Source organism: Chrysemys picta, chromosome 5, assembly GCF_011386835.1.
Source record: "Chrysemys picta bellii isolate R12L10 chromosome 5, ASM1138683v2, whole genome shotgun sequence".
NCBI classification, from domain to species: Eukaryota; Metazoa; Chordata; order Testudines; family Emydidae; genus Chrysemys; species Chrysemys picta.
In genome coordinates, this window is record NC_088795.1 from 39,971,355 (window position 1) to 39,986,186 (window position 14,832).

General features: G+C 37.2%; 1 protein-coding gene across 2 annotated transcripts in view; it reads left to right on the top strand.

The window, feature by feature from the left end:
* Positions 1 to 14,832, top strand: part of LOC101950484 (N-deacetylase and N-sulfotransferase 3) — a 101,868-nt gene that overhangs the window by 2,921 nt on the left and 84,115 nt on the right. For both annotated transcript variants that reach the window (XM_005290314.5, XM_065596284.1), the window contains exon 2: positions 4,480 to 5,608. In XM_005290314.5, coding sequence (XP_005290371.2) covers positions 4,628 to 5,608 — 981 coding nt within the window. In that variant the 5' untranslated portion in view covers positions 4,480 to 4,627. The remainder of the gene's footprint in view (positions 1 to 4,479; positions 5,609 to 14,832) is intronic.

Sequence of the window (14,832 nt, forward strand, 5' to 3'; positions counted from 1 at the left end):
GCCAGCTACATGAATTTGAATGCCCTGATCCATAGGCTTAAGTGGAGAGATCTTTTTGCAAAGGTAATATACACATTTTTAATGCTTTGATATGTGTATGCTTTAAAAACCAATAAGGGCATATGCATGATCTATACATATGTGACCTCCAGCCTCAATTACTGCAACCCACTAATGTGCCAGATCCTCAGCTGGTAAATCAGCATAGGTCAATTAAAGTCAATTTAGCTACACTGATTTACACAGAGGATTTGGTCATTATATCCAGGAATTAAACCACACACCCAGAAAAAGCTGTAAGTGGCACAAAGCACAGCAGTTTGTTTGCAGAGTAACACTGCTTTTTTGAGCACATCATGCTGGGTGCTGTTCTCAGCATTGGCTTACCATTGAATACGGAGGCCAATTGAAGATTCCTAGCCTAATATTCACAGCCATTTATGGGGATTGGTCCTAGCTACCTGGGCAGTTACCACTTCTATGCGCATGACTTCCCACTGCAGCTATGTTCCGCTGGAACGATGAAACTGTCAACTAATTGGATGAGCACTAGTGGGTATCGGAGACAGAACTTTCCCAGGAGTTGGACTATTGAAGTTGCTCCCATAAGAGAGAAGAATGACTGTGGTACTCCTTGTATTCAGAATTTAATACAAAACTCATTTCCTTGACTTAAATTTCCTTTAGTAGGTTCTTCTCACATACAAGAAACCTATTTGTCTATGTATCAAAATATTTCTAGCTATTCAAATTTACTTATGGGGAAGACAAAAGAGATTATTTCTTTTCATCTTTGGGAGGCCCTGTGAGATAACATGTTAGAAGCAATGCTGTAGTACCTAGATTAATAGATTCTGGTCTCAATCCGCAGGTAGATACTTAATGAATGCAAAAGTCTTAGAGATCAAATTAGGGATGCTCAGACAGGGACTTCAGTGCAGAAGTGCAGGGGTAGCTTGCACTGCTCCAGACTGATTGGCATGTTCTCCTTCAAAAGTCATTGTATAGTATTGTACAATAATGGTACAAGGCCCTACAATAGTGGGAGTGCAATGTTTGGGGCTCTTGGATTCGGTTGTACTGTATTATTTTACATATGAGTCAAGATCCTCATCTGCTGTAAATCCTCATGGTTCAGTTGAAGTGAATGAGCTATGTTGGTTATACTAGTTGAGGAACGGTCCCGAGTTTTTACAGGTACCAAACCAAAACAGTACCAACAAACTCATAACTCTTCTAAAATCTCAGACTTTTCAGAAGCCTTTTTGATTTCTTATGTGCTGCTCCTTATGCTTGGAACTCCCTTTCTTTTGTTTTATTAATCAAATTACCACAATTCTTTATTCGGATCACTCCATAAAATAGATTGCTTTCAGGAAGTATTTCATTGGTAGTCTAACATAATAATTGTGTTTAGAAACCAAACAAAAAAATCCACAAACATTCTACAAATTGTGTCCACAAATGAGAAGCCTGTCTGAAAACAACCTCTTAATGTTGCCTCAATCGTTCAAGACTGAACTTTCTCTTCGTTACCTTACTTCCACTCAGATCAACCATCTCTTTATTGCTAGCTAGGCTGATAGTCCCTCTGAAGATAATAGCCTAAGCATGTAACGGTGCTCACTATTCAAAACTATTCTGTTGATCCTTGTAACACATGCAGATTGTCATTTCGTCTTTATTTTTAATAAAATTTGCAAATTCTCTTTTCAGACAGCTGTCTCTACTTTCTAGAGCCAGGATCTCCCCCCCACACACACACCCCACCCCCAATCCTGAACAATTCACCTTTATGCTTTGAACACAGTGTGCAACAGGGAGGGCAAGTTTGTTGTGCCCCAGTGCAAATGTGAGTGACGGTTATGTCCAGTTGCTAAAGATAAGAGCTAGGTGTAAGCCTCTCCACTGTGTATGGTAAGTCTTAATACACCTGTGCACCTTTCCTTTGCTCTCAAGAACACAGGGTAAAAAAGGGAAAGAGATGGGCAGAGAATGAATTTGTCTGGCAAGACATGGGCATAATCCCCATCATATAATGAGAAACATAGCTATGCTTTCACAACTTTTCCCTGGTCCTGTTATTAAGCAGGAAAAACTTGGGTGCCATGTTCTAAAGCTACCTTTAAAACAGGATTGGATTCCCCTCAGCTTACTTTCCTGCTCATTACTCTTTACCTTGTGTTTATACTCCTTACTTTCACTGTGCAGGATCAAGCCCCTGGAATGTAGCTAAAGTTGAGAAAGTTAAGAGGACATTGAGTTTTTAGTAACACTTCCAATCAGAAATTTGAAAATAAAAGGCCTGCTCCAGTCCTGATTTAAATTGGCAATTAAGTTTGGAGTTTTGCTATTGACTATATTAGATGAAGGAAAGAGCCCCAAATCTCTTTCACTACTAATCTTCTCCTTCAACCATTTGTAAACATTAGTTTTTCTTGCATTTCTTGTGGTGCACAAACTTATTCTGTCTTGTTCAGTTATTTTCTGAAATAAATATTATCAAAGTGCCAGGAATAGGCACTTTGCAAAATAGCTTGATAACTTGGCAGAAGCAGAGCACAAAGTGTTGTGGGCCAAAGTCCTCTTAAAAACATGCACAATTGTAAATTTTGCATAATAGGTATATGGCGGGCATCATCTGCCAGTTTGTACACAAATTGCAAGGTTTTGCCCTTACAGGTGGATTTACCCACTATTGTCAGTGAGGTCCATTGCAGTTTAACCCTGTAGATTTTACATATATTAGCAATGGATTTTGGCTTTAAATTTTGTGGCTCCTTCAGTGTTAGATTTAAAAAAAAAATTAATGAAACAGAAAGAGGTATATTAAAAATACAATAAGAGGGTGTGTGGTTAAGCACTCAGAAGTCAGAAAAAGACACCACTAAATGTTGCAAACACAAACTTAATATCGACCCCTGTGTATTATATATGATACATTCTGCAATTACATTGATGTTCTGTTTCCTAAATAATACTATATAATACACAATTTTTGTTGCAACCTTAGTTAGCTGTCTTGCAATACTTGCTTTATTCTTTTATATTTAATTTTATTGTCATATTTGTCCAGCTTATATTTTCAAATAGGTATTTTAATAATTTTGTCAGTAGCTATTATCCTTTTAGTCAACACCACAGTTTTCTTTAGGTACAGCCCAGAGCACAAGTTGCGAACTTAGGTGGCTCATGTGCCAGTAAGTTTCTGTTATTGCCCTGTGTTATACTTAATCTGGAGTATGTTATATTTAATATGGAATATATAAGCATGATTTATTGCATATTTTTAGTATAAAATACTTAATGTAAACAGAATAGTACATTCTAGTACACATATGCATCTAACATAGTAGAAAAGATTGTAATTTATATTGTATTGTCTGAGAAGTAGTGTGTGACCATCATGTGTACACACAACAGGGCAGAGTTAAGGATATGCATGCAACTTTAACTTCTTGAGAGAAATTTTAACTTTAAGCATTTAAGCATACAACCATAACTTCTCTTACCTTTTTTTTAATCTTGTTATGAAATCCCCGATGTGTGGAGGGTGGGGAGAGGCAGGGTTTGCTTGCTTGCTTTGCTTTTAGAAAAATGACAGGAAAGGAAATTATATAACAGGAAAATATTTGGCTGGACACCATTGGAATGCCCTGTGTCCTACTCTTTGAGTTCCACAGGAGAAGCTCCTGTCTTGCCAATTTTGGGTGTGCTGCTTTGTATCTTTCAAGTTTTTAGTGCAGGCCAAATCCCTGTCTTCTTTTGTATACTTGCAACAGAATTGATACAGTTTCCTATGCAAGTGGGGGCAGGATGTGGGAGTTGGGCAGGGGATATGCATACTTGTGTGGAATGGAGCTCAGTCTGCAGAAGCTCTCTGCCAGTGTGACCCTCTTTTCAATGTATGTAACATGTCCCTCTCTCTGCTTGATCCACAGAAAAGGTGATCTCTTACAGCTGCCAGCTATGGGATCTAGGGCCAGATTTTAAAAGGTGTTTAGGTGCCTAATGATGCAGATCAGCATTTTTGAAAATCCCACTAGGTGCCTAACTATCTAACTCCAATTAAAACCCACTTTAAAAATCTGGGCCTTGATCTTTTTATTCAAGATGTAGAGAGTCTCTTAGCTTTTGATATCCTGTGCTCAGTTCCTGATGATGACCAAAGTGGTGCTTGTGTAACAAGCACGCTGAAAGTAACTGGGACTAGACTACAGGTGGGGTGTAGGATCTCTTACTCATGTCCTGTAGAATTAGGATGTGCAAAAGTGAAACTTGTGAGTCATAGAATATGAATATAATAAATAATGGAGGGGGGAATTAACAGAACTGGTTAAAACATTACAAAAGAAACTACTGAAGTTCTGAATTAATTTCTGAGCCTATACTTAGCAATGGTTTGCCTGCTACCAGCTAGTTGAAATGCAATAATATTTTTATGGATGCATTAAACCTCTACTTTTCTTTTTCTTTTAGACTATACTGTCTATAAAGCTTGCTGAAGATAGTCATATGTGCTGCAATGGTGACATAAATTATTAAGCAGGACTGGAACAAGTTCTTGAAAAGTTGTTTTTTTTTTAATGCTGCTGCTTTTGGAAGCAATCTAAGGCAAGTATACAACATGAGTTTTATCATGAAACTTCACAGACATTTTCAAAGAACAGTTATCTTGCTTGCCACTTTTTGTATGGTGAGCATTGTTATTTCTGCTTACTATTTGTATAATGGCTACAAACAGGAAAATGAACTTTCTGAGATCTCTTCAGAATTGGAATGTGGTGATCTTCAGCTGTTGCCATACAAGTTAGTGGAGCTGAAGACAGTGAAGCCCATTGATCCCATGAGGACTGATCCCGTAGTGCTGGTGTTTGTGGAAAGCCAGTACTCAACACTCGGTCAAGATATAATAACAATTCTAGAATCCAGCAGATTTCAGTATCACATAGAGATTGCTCCTGGGAAAGGTGACCTTCCAGTGCTTATAGACAAAAATAAAGGCAAATATGTTCTCATTGTATATGAAAATATTTTAAAGTATGTGAATATGGACTCATGGAACAAAGGCCTTCTAGATAAATACTGTATTGAATATGGTGTGGGTGTCATTGGATTCCATAAAGGCAGCGAGAACAGCTTGCAGAGCATTCAGTTTAAGGGCTTTCCTTTCCATGTTCATGGCAATCTGGGTGTTAAGGACTGTTGTGTTAACCCTCATTCCCCATTGCTTCATGTAACTAAATCCTCTAAGCTTGATAAAGGTCCCTTGCCTGGAAACGACTGGACTGTTTTCCAGATTAATCATTCCACCTATCAGCCAGTGATATTTGCAAAAATAAAGACTACAGAAAACCTCCCACTACCCATCACTAAAAATGCTCTCCATGCCACAGTAGTTCATGACCTGGGGCTTCATGATGGGATTCAGAGAGTCCTCTTCGGCAACAACTTGAACTTTTGGCTGCACAAGCTGATCTTTATAGATGCCGTCTCTTTCCTGTCTGGGAAAAAGCTCACATTGTCCTTGGATAGGTACATTCTTGTTGACATAGATGACATCTTTGTTGGGAAGGAAGGAACAAGGATGAATGTCAATGATGTGCAGGTACAGTATGTGCAAAAACCACTGTTCTGCTACTGCAAAAGCTTCAGCATGAATTCTTATTTTTTAAACTGAAATTAATATTTGAAATTTACTAAAAATGCAAATCTGTCTTGCTGCACCAATCCCAAGTATATGTGTTTGGCACAGGAAAAATCCTTTGGAGTTTGGGGAGACAGAATCCTTCTCCCTTGCAGGCTACAAAGTTCCTTTGTGGCACCTGCTGCAACCTCAGAGCTGGAATAGAGTCTATAGCCTTTTAACTTGCCTCTTGCAAAGGTGCTGGGAGAGGCTGGTGGATCATAGTGACAGATCCTCTGGCCAATTCAGATACTCACCGAAGTGACAGAGAAGGAGCACCTGCTGAACTTTGTTGAAGGTGTGTGCTCCTGTTTGAATCTTGGGATTCTGCTTTCCTGCCCACATGGAAACTGGTTCTGCTGTATCCAGAGCCCTCTGCGTCTATGAAAGGGAATAAAGAGAATAGGGTTTCCCACTAATAGCAGCCAAACTTATAAAAAGTTAAGAAATTGGAAAGGATCTGATCCTGCAAGGTGCTAAGCACTTCATGGGAGATACTTCACTGGGAATTGAGGATACTCACACTTTCCAGGAGGTCTCCAGCACCTCTCAGGATAGGAGCTAGATCCTTAGTATGTAATACATGCATGTTGCCATCAGCCAGACTTACAAGCAGAAGGTGAATGAGTTGATCTGATAATAAATGCCAACATAAATTTTAAAGAAGACCATATTGGATTATTAACCATTTTTGAAGTGTCAGGAGTTAGTCACAGCTTTTCACCCTTCTTATTTCCATATTTTGTGGCTCTTACATGCAACCAAGCTAGTGTTTATACATGTTTGAAATAATCACTCTGTCACTTGTTGACTTTCCAGTGCTTGTGAGTTTTGCACTGTTTTTAGTTATAAACACATGTAGAGTCCTTTTTCACTTTATGTTGCTCTGCCATTCAAGTACAGTGGTGGGTTATGGGTGAATGAGGATGACCTTTGAAACACATTATTTTTATGCTTTACACCTATTCTTTTTGAAAGAATCTAGTAGTAAAACAGATGAACAAAGAACACCTTACAAAACCTGAGGTCTCTGTTCTAGAAGCTAAAAATTGGACAAATGATGAAGATATTTGTTAATCTAGCTAGAAATGTTGGCAGTGTAAGAGTTGTAAGAGACAACTATTAGTGGGTAATATTTTGCTAATTTCAGTGTTGCTTTTTTTAAACTGTACTTAGTTGATTAAGAGGATCTCATTAAATTACCACTAAATTTATTGAGCTACAAAACCCTCTAAATATATTGGCTCATTCAACAAGTGTTTTCGGATTGACAATTTCACACTCAGTTTTTCTTCAAAATTATAATTGACACATTCTTTCAATTTTTCCAAAAACGTAAAACGATAACCTTAAAGTGTATTAAAATTGATATATTTCTGATATAAAACTGTTGAAAGCATTTTTGGGTAGCCTCCAACACATATATTCTGTAAGGATCTTCACTTTTTGGATACCTAAGCAGTTTCATACAAATATAAATACACAAGAAAAAAGGCACAATAACCTCTGTCTGTGTGTGATTGTGTGGTTGCAGCATTTCATTTTGGTGTTGAGAACCTCTTAAATACAAAGTTGAATTTCAGGGAAGATTTAGAGCCTGGTGCTGCTCCCATTTCAGTCAGTGTGACAAAGCTGCTTTGAAGTACTGGACTAATAAAATGCATAAATAAAACCTGAATTAAGAAATAATACAGGTTCTCCACTATAATAAACTATGAGGATCAGAAATAGTATTTTCCCCATTGTTTTTTTTTTCTGTGAAGTTAACCTAGGGTGACCAGATAGCAAGTGTGAAAAATCTGGATTGGGGGGGGGGGGGGGGGGGGATAATATAAAAAGCCCCAAATATCGGGACTGTCCCTATAAAATTGGCACATCTGGTCACCGTAAGTGAACCTCAAAATGACATTTTGGGTTCTGTTAGAATAAAAATTCACTGAAGTTAGTGTTCAAAAGCAATAAACTATACAGACAAATTTAAAAGACATTCATTGAGAATAAAATATCTTTAATTCTTAAAGAAAATGTAAAAGCAGTGAGATTTGTTACTATTTTGTGAGGCTAGTTCATAGTATTTACAAAATACTTACTGCCAAATGGAAAAAAAAATGACATTTTATAGATAATAGGGCTGTCAATTAATTGCAGTTAACTCACGCGATTAACTCAAAAAAATTAATCATGATTAAAAAAATTAATTGTGATTAGTTGCCGTTTTAATCAATAGAATACCAAGTGAAATTTATTAAATATTTTGGATGTTTTTCTACATTTTCAAATATATTGATTTCAATTACAACAGAATATGAAGTGTACACTGCTCACTTTATATTATTATTTTTAATTACAAATATTTGCACTGTAAAAATTATAAACTAAATAGTATTTTTCAATTCACCTCATACAAGTACTGTAGTGCAATCTCTTTATCATGAAAATGCAACTTACAATGTAGGTTTTTTTTTTTGCTTGTTACATAACTGCACTCAAAAACAAAATGATGTAAAACCTTAGAGCCTACAAGTCCACTCAGTCCTACTTCTTGTTCAGCCAATCCCTAATACAAACAAGTTTGGTTACATTTATAGGAGATAACGCTGCCCACTTCTTATTTACAGTGTCATCAGAAAGTGAGAACAGGTGTTTGCATTTCACTTTTGTAGCCAGCATTACAAGGTATTTATGTGCCAGATATGCTAACCATTCATATGCCCCTTCATTCCTCAGCCACCATTCCAGAAGACGTGCTTCCATGCTGATAACACTCATTACAAATTTAATTAACATATTTTTTGACTAAACTCCTTGGGGGAGAATTGTATGTCTCCTGCTCTGTTTTACCCACATTCTGCCATATATTTCATGTTCTAGTAGTCTCAGATGACTCGGCACATGTTGTTTATTTTAAGAACACTTTCGCTGCAAATTTAACAAAACGCAAAGAAGGTACTGTGAGATTTCTAAAATTAGCTATAGCACTCGACCCACGGTTTAAGTATCTGAAGTGCCTTCTAAAATCTGAGAGGGATGAGGTGTGGAGCTTGCTTTCAGAAGTCTTAAAAGAACAACACTCCAATGCAGAATCTACGGAACCCGAACCACCAAAAAAGAAAATCAGCCTTCTGCTGGTGGCATCTGAGACAGATTATGAAAATGAACATGTCGGTCCACACTTTTTTGGATCATTATTGAGCAGAACCTCTCATCTGCCTGGACACATGTCCTCTGGAATGGTGGATGAAGCATGTAGAGACACATGAATCGTTAGCACATCTGGCACATAAATATCTTTCGATGCCGGTTGCAACAGTGCCATGTGAATGCCTGTTCTCGCTTTAGGTGACATTATGAACAAGAAGCAGGCAGCATTATTTCCTTCAAATGTAAACAAACTTGTTTGTCTGAGCGATTGGTTGAACAAGAAATAGGACTGAGTGGACTTGTAGGTTCTAAAGTTTTACATTGTTTTGGTTTTGAATGCAGTTATTTTTTGTACATAATTCTACATTTGTAAGTTCAACTTTCATGATAAAGAGATTGCACTACAATACTAGTATTAGGTGAACTGAAAAATACTATTTTTGCTTTTTACAGTGCAAATAATTGTAATAAAAAATAGAGCACTGTACACTATGTATTCCGTGTTGTAATTGAAATCAAGTGCTCCTCCTCCCTTTGTTCTTCACTTGGTGACCATCCTAGCCCACACTGCTGTCTATTTCCATACTGTGATAATGGTGCCTCCCCACCAGGACATGGTAGCAGCAGTGAGTGTGGAAGAAAAGACCTGGACAGATACTGAGAAAGCAGCCTGAAAGAAGGTGTGAAGTTACTGACTGGGAATGGGTAGCACATTTGAGATTCCATTTTGGAGCTAATTGACTGTTTGAAAATGTAGAAAACATCCAAAAATTTAAATAAATTGTATTCTATTATTGTTTAATAGTGTGATTAATCGCAATTAATTTTTTTAATCATTTCACAGCTCTAATGGAAAGTAATATCAAAGCAGAGATAATTTCTGAACCAGTACAACAGATGCAACCATTTAAATAGAATTGTTTTTTGAAACAGTTGCATCTGAAAAAAAGTGTTCATTTCAGATCCTTAATCTAATTAAAGCTAATGTATTCTGTTAAACATGTTGTTAGCACTGTCAGATGCAATGTATCTCCATTACTATTAATATCGAAGGAGTTATCCTCTGCAACACAATGACATACTGAATGAATGAAGTAGAAATAATTTGAAACAGCTGAATATCTGTTATTGAAAACCATCTTTGTATATAAATGCCATCATATTAGATCTGAGGGATAGTGTTTTGCTGAGTTCTGCTGCACTGCCTGTAACACAGAGAATTGTGTGCCTCAAGTATGAAAATAGACTGCCTAATAGGGATGTTGTTTATATTCAGCATCCATGATTAACTCATTTTAGCTAAGCTAACAACATTTAAATTCTAACAATGTAGCATTGGAACTGATGCTTTTCTATGTATTTCAGTTTCATCTAAAAATTACAGAGCTGTTTGACATAATTATAACTTATTTCCTATTAAATTTAATATTAAATTTCTGGCCATATTCATTCCTAGTATAACTCGATTGAAGTCACACAGTGGGGCCCTGAAACACTAATGGAGCCATTATTGTTGATCTGTAGAACTGAACATTTTAGTTCAATTTATGGTTGGATCTACACAAGTGCTTTGGAGAAGCTGAGAGTACAGACAGCCCTATCCCCACCCCAGTGATCCCACACAGTGCAAAGTTAATAATTCATATCATTAGGCTGAAGAACATAAGATGGGTAAAACATCTATTGTTGCCACCAGGAAACCCTGAAAGAAACTGCTCTGAGTGGGTTTGGGTGAGCTTAAACTATACTTTTTCCATAGTGTAATGAGTCTCACTGTCCTGAACGCTCCTCAGAGGTACTGTGGGTTCAAAAGACCTGGCCTAATTCTAGTTACTAACTTGTTAAAAAGAAACAGAATGGTTGACAGGGCAAGTTAATGTTCTTTCACAAATAATAGAAGAGGGAGTGATAGATACAAAGGCAATGCAGCAGAGTTGAGGCAGGATAAGTTATGAGTTACAGTAAAGGTACATATAGACTCAGATTTTCAAAAGAACTAAAAGTTTAATAACTCCATTTAGGCACCTAGATAAGTCACTAGAACAACGGGAACCACTGGGTCCTAAGTACTTTTATAAGTGGCCACTTTATTGAGGTGTCTAAATGGGAGCTGATCACTTTTGAAAATAGTTGTTATATTGATTGTTTAGCCTCAGCTCACTGCTCACAAATCTATAGTTACTCCTTTGAAGTGAAGGGGGAGCTGAGTGTCCTCAGCGTCTGAAAATCAGGCAGAAGACATCTCAGCTTCAGCACGCAGGCTTTAGGCACACAGAATTAATAGACACTTCTGAAAAATCTGATGGCATAGGACTGTTTTTACCTGAAGTCCCTCAATTCAAAAACTAATGAGGGGCAGTCAGGCCTTGCTGATTTTGTTTATCAACATTCTAACTACTAACTTATTAAACAGTAAGGTAGTTTCAGTCGTAACCATAATGGGGAGGCCACCCTACTGTAATTTTAGCTGTAAAAAAACCCTCAAATTGTGTTTAGATTGAGATTACCTGGTCATTACTGATGTGGCTGTCACTGTATGAAATTTAAGCCAATAAGAATATAGTTTGTTTTTTTTCAGTATAGTACAGTGAGTAGCTGTCACTCTGCATCAGCAATGTCCATCCATCTTAGTTTATTTACTTTGTCACATTTGATATAATAGGAATAATGTCAATGGAAGAAAATGTTATTGCAGCCTAATTGCCTCCTACTGAAAATAAACTTGGTAACATCACCTCCGTATTCATTTTCAATAAATTGTTTCTCTTTCTCTCTCAATATTTATCTATCAGGAAGAGGCTATTATCCAGTGACAATGTTATATTCCATTCACTTATCTGTTTCTTTTAGTAGCCTAAAAGGCTGTGCTTTTATGAACACCCCTCATTTGGAACTGGAAGTACGCAATCAGGCAGCAGCAGAGAAAAAAAAAAAAAAGCAAATACAGTACAATAATGTGTTAAATGTAAACTACTGAAAAAAAAAGGGAAAGTTTTTTTTAAAACTGACAAGGTAAGGAAACTGTTCCTGTGCTTGTTTTGTTTAAATTAAGATGGTTAAAAGAAGCATTTTTCTTCTACATAGTAAAATTTCAAAGCTGTACTAAGTCAATGTTCAGTTGTAAACTTTTGAAAGAACAACCATAATGTTTTGTTCAGAGTTACGAACACTTTGCCAATTCTGCACTGAAGTAGAGTCCAGTGGCAGCTGCTCTAAGTCCTGTCAGGATTAGGGCCACTGATAAATATCAGGACGCTATAACCAGTACCCTAATGTCCTCCTCATCCTATCTCCTGCACTGAGCAGTGCTCTTGCAGAGGAGAGAATTTAGCCTATGAGAATTAATACCTAGTGTCCCATAGTCTGCATAAGAACAACTGTCAGATCATAAGGTCATATCAATGACAGGGTCAGATCAATGGTCCATCTAACCCGGTATCTTGTCTTCTGATAGTGGCCAATGCCAGGTGCTTCAGATGGAATTAACAGAGCAGGCAATCAGCAATTGATCCATCCTGTCATCTGTTCCCAGCTTCTGGCAATCAGAGGTTAGGAACACCCAGAGCATGGGGTTGCATCCCTGACCATCTTCGCTAATCGCCAATGATGGACCTATCCTCCATGAATTTATATAGTTCTTTTTTGAACCCTGTTATAGTTTTGGCCTTCACAGCATCCCTTGGCAATGAGTTCGACAGGTTGACTGTGTGTTGTGTGATGAAGTACTTGCTTTTGATTGTTTTAAACCAGCTACCTATTAATTTCATTGGGTGACCCCTTGTTCTTGTGTTATGTCAAGGAGTAATAATCCTTCCTTATTCACTTTCTCTACACCAGTCACAATTTTATACACCTCTATCATATGCCCTGTTAGTCATCTCTTTTCCATGCTGAAAATTCCAGTCTTTTTAATCTCTCTTCATATGGATGCTGTTCCATACCCTTAATCATTTTTGTTGTGCTTCTCTATAGGTTTTCCAATTCTAATATCTTTTTTTTGAGATGGGGTGACCAGAACTGCATGCAGTACTCCAGGTGTGGGCGGACCATGGATTTGTATAGTGGCATTGATATTTTCTGTCTTTTATTGTCTATCCTTTTCCAAATAGCTAACATTGTGTGTTAGTTTTTTGACTGCCACTGCAAATTGAGCAAATGTTTTCAGAGAACTATCCACAATTACTCCAACATCTTTCTTGAGTAGCAGCAGCTAATTTAGACCCCATCATTTTGTAAGTATAGTTGGGATTATGTTTTCCAGTGTGCATTGCTTTGCATTTATCAACATTGAATTTCGTCTGCCATTTTGTCGCCTGGTCACCCAGTTTTGTGAGATCCCTTTGTAACTCTTTGCAGTCTACTTTAGACTTAATTATCTTGAATAATTTTGTATCATCTGCAAATTTTGCTGCTTCACTTTTTGCCCTTTTTTTCAGATAATTTATGAATATGTTGAACAGCAGTGATCCCAGTACAGACCGCTGGGGGACACTACTATTTATATCTCTCCATTCTGAAAACTGATAATTTATTCCTATCATTTATTTTCTGTCTTTTCACCAGTTACTGATCATGAGAGGACCTTCTCTCTTATCCTATGATTGTTTACTTTGCTTAAGAGCCTTTGGTGAGGGACTCTTCTCAAGCCTTCAAAGGCTTTCTGAATGTCCAACTACACTATCTCCACTGGATCACCCTTTTCCAAGAATTCTAATAGATTGGTGAGACATGATTTCCCTTTGCAATAGCCAAGTTGACTCGTCCCCAACAAAATCATGTTCACCTATGTGTCTGATCATTCTGTTCTTTACTCTAGTGTCAACCAATTTGCCTGGTACTGGTTAGGCTTACTGGCCTGTAATTGCTAGGGTTGTTTCTAGAGTAATTTTTAAAAATTGATGTTATATTAGTTATCCTCGAACATCTGGCACAGAAGCTGATTTAAATGATAGGTTACATACCACAGTTAGTAGTTCTGCAATTTCATATTTTAGTTCCTCCAGAACTCTTGGATAAATACCATCTGGTCCTGGTGATTTATTACTGCTTAATTTAACAATATTTTCCAAAATCACTTCTATTGACACCTCAATCTGGGACAGTTCCTCAGATTTGTCACCTAAAAAGAATGGCTCAGGTGTGGGGATCTCTCTCATTCTTTGCAGTCAAGATTGATCCAATGATTCATTTAGCTTCTCTGCAATGACTTTATCTTCCTTGAGTGCTTCTACAGCACCTCGATCGTCCAGTGGCCCCACTGATTGTTAGAAGCAGGAAGCCCGCCAATCTACTGCATGCATCCCTGAGCTGCTGAGTTCAATATTTCTTTGCTTAGTCTAACGGATTTCTCACACCAGATCCGACTTATATGATTACGTGCAATCTGCTATGTTTTGGATATGCAGACGCTATAAATGTGCAGATGCTTTTATTGAGTTTAGGTGAACAAGCTCTATTCCTTATTTGAAACTTTCCTGCTCATAGAAACTGTATGAAATTCTTTGCTTTTTTTATCTTTATATTACAAATGTGCCTAGATTTGATGGGACTTTTCAGGGTATATTTTATGCTGCCCTATTAAATTTTTTCAAGTATCCTTCCATCCAATATGCTACATTTTTACATGAAAGAATGGCCCTCACATGTTTAATATACACCACTGAAATGATTTAAAAAAAAATTGGGAAAGGACTTTCTTGAACATTCCTTTTCAATTATTTGTAGGTTGGAGGGGCCTAAATATTTACATCCGGAGGAGGTTTGAATACTTTTTGTGTATCTTAAAGGAGGATGGGTGGGAAACGGTTTCAGAAACCTTGAACTACTGAGAGACTAAACCAGACTGTTTACCAACACCTTCCAGAGAGAGAGCTTAAAAATATCTTCAAACACCTTTTGGATTTTAAAGGGGAATTCTTTCCTTATTTATGTTACTATTTTGATTTAGTTTTTAAATAAAAAGATTATTTGTAAATAAGTGATACCTCATCGAAAGAGTCTGTTAC